The sequence below is a fragment of the Limulus polyphemus genome, unplaced genomic scaffold (genome assembly GCF_000517525.1).
Source record: "Limulus polyphemus unplaced genomic scaffold, Limulus_polyphemus-2.1.2 Scaffold194, whole genome shotgun sequence".
Taxonomy (NCBI): domain Eukaryota; kingdom Metazoa; phylum Arthropoda; class Merostomata; order Xiphosura; family Limulidae; genus Limulus; species Limulus polyphemus.
In genome coordinates, this window is record NW_013665804.1 from 453,994 (window position 1) to 459,806 (window position 5,813).

The 5,813-nt window shown below is 34.9% G+C and overlaps 1 protein-coding gene across 4 annotated transcripts in view; it reads right to left on the bottom strand.

Annotated features, from left to right (window-relative positions):
• Positions 1-321: 321 nt before the first annotated feature.
• LOC106478258 (solute carrier family 13 member 5-like) overlaps positions 322-5,813 on the bottom strand; it is a 33,216-nt gene continuing 27,724 nt past the window's right edge. For all 4 annotated transcript variants that reach the window (XM_022381836.1, XM_022381834.1, XM_022381838.1 and 1 more), the window contains 3 exons: positions 4,401-4,562; positions 2,400-2,537; positions 322-1,464 (listed from right to left, as the gene is read on the bottom strand). In XM_022381836.1, the coding sequence (XP_022237544.1) occupies positions 1,243-1,464; positions 2,400-2,537; positions 4,401-4,562 (522 nt within the window). In that variant the 3' untranslated portion in view covers positions 322-1,242. The remainder of the gene's footprint in view (positions 1,465-2,399; positions 2,538-4,400; positions 4,563-5,813) is intronic.

Below are 5,813 nucleotides of genomic sequence, written 5' to 3' on the forward strand. Positions count from 1 at the left end.
AGTAGTAAACGGCGATAGAAAAAGACGTGAACAAGAGTAGAAACAACTAAGCCTATATGTGCACAACTGTTGTGGTAGTGAAAATAGTGTAGAGATTACAATTACACTATATAACCATGTCAGATTTTGATAAATGGTTTGTCTTGGGTTAAAAGACAGTGAACTACGAGAGTTTATTAAACAACAACAACACGAACTGAGAAGTGGGGAGGAGATTAAATTAATTTGGTCGTATAGAACATTGTCTGAATTCATTTTTATACTGTTATTTATTTCTAAAATTTCCAGGTTATTTAATGTTTTACTATTTTTGCAAACATGTAAAATTTGAAAAATTTTATTCGAATGATGGTTAGTTTCCTTAAGGTGGGATGAAAAAGTGGAGTCCATTTTTCCCAATTTTCAACTTCTTGAACGTTCATTAATTGTTGTTTCTATGGAACGTCCTGTCTGACCTACATATACACTACTGCAGTCTTGATGTGTTAAATGATAAACACCATTGTGATTGTATTTTTTCGATTTTGTTCCTGTTGTTATACAATGTTTTGCCCAAATTGTTTGTTTGTTTGCACAGTAGAACGCAATTGTATAGTTTTTTGTTCATTGTCTTATATTTTGTGAGATTTCCCAATGTATCTTATCATACACCATTCCTTTTTTATTATCTTTTGGTACAGTATATGATTATAATTTAATGGCTTTTAATTTTTAAACAACAACATGTCGATTAAATTAGCTGTATAACCATTATTGATAGCAATTCTTTCTTTTTTTTCTTTTTTTTAATTCAGTTACATAATCTTCAGATGACAAGGATACGGTTATATGCCTGTGTAACAAACTATAGACAACAGCAGGTTTGTGAGACGTTGGATGTCTTGAGAAAGTATATATGATGGTGTCATTATAAATTGCTTTTCTGAAATTTTGATGGTATGTATGCCGTTACTTGTGCCAATATTTAAGTCTAAAATTCAATTTTTCGTTTTCACAATATTCCATAGTAAATTTAATATATTTTTTTGTGAATTTAGAAGAGTTAAAAAATTATCAATTTGACGTTTCAGCCTGACCAAAGATTAGTCAGAAGTATTGGTAGTTTGTGAAGACAACCAAGACATGGCTGATACGTTATCTTGGAAATAGCTCATTATATTAAAGTCGAAAAGATAATGTCAAGAACAACCGATTATGTTCAATCAGTGATTTGATGGAGAACAGCACGATGCCAGGCAACTTTTACGTTGACGTCATATTTAGAAACGATATTGCTGTAATTCTATGGATCGTCAGATTATCCACAGCTTCTGGTAACACGGAGCTAAACGTAGTAGTAAGGGTTGTATTCACGTTCATCCAATAAGGAATCGTATTGAAATGAAACAGTGCGTCACCTAGCGTGTGGATCATCATAGTTTGAATACATATACACAGAATGTTCAAGAAGAAACCGGGTTTGACCTGCAAGGTAAAACATAAGATAAATTAGCACTTTTATAATTTTATCACCATAATGGTTCCTGAAGACAAGTGGAGTATATTAACTGCTTTGAATTATAAAAGACACAAATTATAAATTACTGTAAAAAGACAAAAAGCATTTATCTTCGCATGAAACTGTTCAGAAATACCTTCTAACTTAGTATTTTATTCGAGATTGTGTTATCTTAAAATTATGTTTTCCGAGGTCACTTGAGACGGAAGCGTGGAATACGAAATGAAATTTCTAAAATCCAGTGGGTTAAGCAAAAACATGTGATAGATCAAGTCTTTATTATTTTATTTCTGATTAAAAACAAGTACACATAGAATAAAGAATAGCGTTATTATAACATGGTTATACACTGCAGGCATGAGTAAGAGAAATGTAAAATATGTTTTCACCAGTTATCTTAGTCTGTGCATATACAGTTTAATGGTTTGTTTTGAATTTCACGCAAAGCTACACGAGGGTTATGTGCGCTAGCCGTCCCTAATTTAGCAGTGTAAGACTAGAGGGAAGGCAGCTAGTCATCACCACCCACCGCGAACCGAATAGTGGGATTGACCGTTACATTATAACGCCCCAACGGCTGAAAGGGCGAACATGTTTGGTGGGACGGGGATTCGAACCCACGACTCGCAGATTGCGAGTCGAACGCCCTTACCACCTGGCCATGCCGGGCCAGTTTTAATGGAAATCAATTAGTTTTCCTTATAACATAGTTCTTACCAGTCTAGTCGATAGTGAAAACATAGAATCTATATCTGTTGCTATATCTATATCACATTCGTGACGTGATAAGAAATTGCTTAATTATTTACACTGATAACTTTAAAAAATAAACAAATAAATTGATAAAGACAGACGAAACGTAAAGTAACTGAAAACCTTCGTCTCTCTGTCTGTTGCTTACCATATCCAAAGTTTTCATTCTAGCAATTTCGAACACCATGGTATTAGGTGCTGTTGCAACCGGAAGCATGAAGGCGAAAGAGCAAGAAATCGTTACTGGTAACATCAAGTACAGGGGGTGAACTTTTAAGGCCAAACTCTAAACCAAAATAAAAGCATTTCAGTTTGGTTACTTCATTACTTATTAAATTGCTATAATATAAGACGATTTTTTAACAACTCCCTCTACATTTGTTGCTAACGGGGTAATGATATCTTTGTACTACAACTTTGGAGGCTTTATGCATCGTAAAACTCTTTTCTGAAGGTAGGAAACATGCTTGTACAATTTCATTTTTACATAACTGAAACTTAGTTTGTTGAGTTTCGCGCATTGCTACTCGTGGGATATCTTCGCTAGCTGTCTCTAATTTTGAAGTGATATGAGTGAAGTGAAGTGAGAGAGAAGGCAACTCATGAATGCTCCCTATAACAAACTTTTGGGCCACTATTTACCAACGAATTGTGGGATTGACAGTCCCATTATGAAACCTCCAAGGTTGAAAGGGCGAGCATGTTGTGTGGGATGGGATTCGATCCCGAAACACACAGATTGCGAGTCGAGCACCCTAACCACCAGGCAATGTTAGGCCCTAAGTGAGACTAAATTTATTAAAGTCATTTATTTTTACATGCAATGTTTAATACAAAATCACGTCATTGAGAAAAATAACAAAATATTTCTAGAAACTTTGGCAAAATCCTATGAAGATTTCCTGTGCGTTGCTAATTAAATTTAAAAGTAAACAATTGTTAACTAAATCAAAAATCAATTAGCTCACACTATAAGTTAAAGCTCATGAAAAGAATAACAACGAAACATATTTTCGACAGATATTTCATATCCACAGGACGCATATATAGCCTCGGAGTTTAGCGTTATATGGCCCACACAACCAACTACATCCACAGTTACATCTAAATAATTTTGTCACTAGCATACTCATAAATTATAAAGTCAGATTACAAATTGTCTTAATATTATAAATATTTTAAATCTTAAAAAAAAGTTACTTTTTTATATGATGCCACGTGCTATAAATCAAAGGTTGTCGGAATATTACTTTAAAAATTGTACAGGGTGTCCAAAAAGTCCTGTTCCGGTTTTAAAAGTTTATCACAATAAAACCAAATTAGCTAGAATCATGTAGTTTCTAGCACTTTATTGATTAGCTAATGAAGTATTTTTTGATTTACAGATTTTAATCGGAGTATCCAGTTGCTAATGATTGAATTTTGTACGAAGATGGCGACTACACAGGAGGAAACTCAATATGTCATCTGGTTTGCAGAGTCGAGATGATCAGTGACAACACTTCAACAGATTTACCGCCGTCAATATGGCAAGAATCTTCCCTACAAATCCAGCATTAGGAGGTGGTTTCACAAGTTTCGGGGACAGAAAGTGTGAAGTGGACGTCCAGGTGTTTCTGAAGAAACCGTTGCTAATGTCCAGGAGACGTTTCAACGCAACCCTAGAAAGTATTTTCGTCGTGCTTCAAGTGAACTCCAGCTACCAAGATCAACGGTACACAAAGTCCTACACAAGAGATTGAATATTTACGTGTATTAAATACACACATTGAGCTTTCTCTGTGTAGTCGCCTTCTTAGTTCAAACATCAAACATTAGCAACTGGATACTCCGGTTACAATCGGTAAATCAAGAAAAAAAAACATCATTAGTTAAGCAACAAGGTGCTAAAACTGCATAATTCTAGCTCTTTTGGTTTTGTTCTAATATACTTTTAAAATCGGAACAGGACTTTGTGGACGTCCTGTATATTCAACATTTATTCATGATATTAATGAGTATCTCACTGTAAGAGTAGGAAGTTAGAAGTCTTTACCAACCATATATATATTTGTATATAGTGTAAGTATTTGTAATAGTTAGTGCTTTTCACATTTCCATCATGCATAATTAGCTAAAACGATTTTTGGGATAAACATACGTCACTTACGAGCTGTTTGATAACGGGTAGCAGAATTGTCGCTGATACTACGTTGCTTACGACTTCTGTCAAGGTTGCCGTCAGGATACACAGCACAATAACAATGGCTACTGGAGGCATGGAATCTAGGTATGATAACTGGTTGCTCATCCACCTAGATAACCCTGAAATCTTTAAACTGAAAGTTTACTACCTTGTCGGGAAACAAATAATCAGTCAAAATAAAATGCCGAAGTCGTTTGATAAAGAGGGCTTATAATCTATGGTTTGCGGTAGCATTCTCAGAAGATTTATAATTATGAATTTGTAGTTGAATGATGACGTGGGTTTATAACTGGGGCTTGAGAATCTATGCTGAGAAGGATTTATAACCTGGGTTTTGTGGCTATTGAAGGGAGTTTTAATCTGGGCTTATGGTCGTATGTTGAATATGACTTGTAATTTGGGAATATACGTTGGAATTAGTTCTTAATCTGGGGTTTGTGGTCGTATGATGATGAGATTTTATATTTCTTTACTTGTGGTCGTAAGATGAGAAGGTTATTTAATCTGAGACTTGTGTTCGCTTGCAGAAGAGGGTCTTTAATCTGTGGCCGTTTGATACTGAAAGTATATAATGTGGGACGTGTGATCGTATTCTGACATGGATTTGTGATCTGGAAGTTGGACTTGTGTTATAAAAATATTCCAGGTATTAATTTTTTTTCTTTTTTAGAATAGAAAAGTGAACATTTTCGCACATACACGCGTTTAGGCGTACGCGTTCAATGTATAGTGTGTAGATAGCCGGCTTTGGAATGCAGTGACCTTATTATTGTGCTAGTATCATATCATCAATGGTCACTCCCTTTGATATTTCTCGACTTTCTCACAAAAGGTGACGCTGAAGAATTCCTTGACTTTTAATAACAATTTCTCTAGAAACACCGATTATTTAGAGGCTTAGAAATACGTGAAGTATGTTTCCCTTACTTTTGTTAATAAAACAAAAAGTGGCGTGAATGACAAACACACTGAGAGTTTTAACCCTTTTCGAACAAGTATATAGTGCTCCATTCCCTTAAACACAATTTGAGTTTTAACCCTTTTCGAACAAGTATATAGTGCTCCATTCCCTTAAACACAATTTGAGTTTTAACCCTTTTCGAACAAGTATATAGTGCTCCATTCCCTTAAACACAATAGGAATTGTAACCCTTTTCGAACAAGTATATAGTGCTCCATTCCCTTAAACACAATGGGAGTTGTAACCCTTTTCGAACAAGTATATAGTGCTCAATTCCCTTAAACACAATGGGAGTTGTAACCCTTTTCGAACAAGTATATAGTGCTCCATTCCCTTAAACACAATGGGAGTTGTAACCCTTTTGAACAAGTATATAGTGCTCCATTCCCTTAAACCACAATGGGAGTTGTAACCCT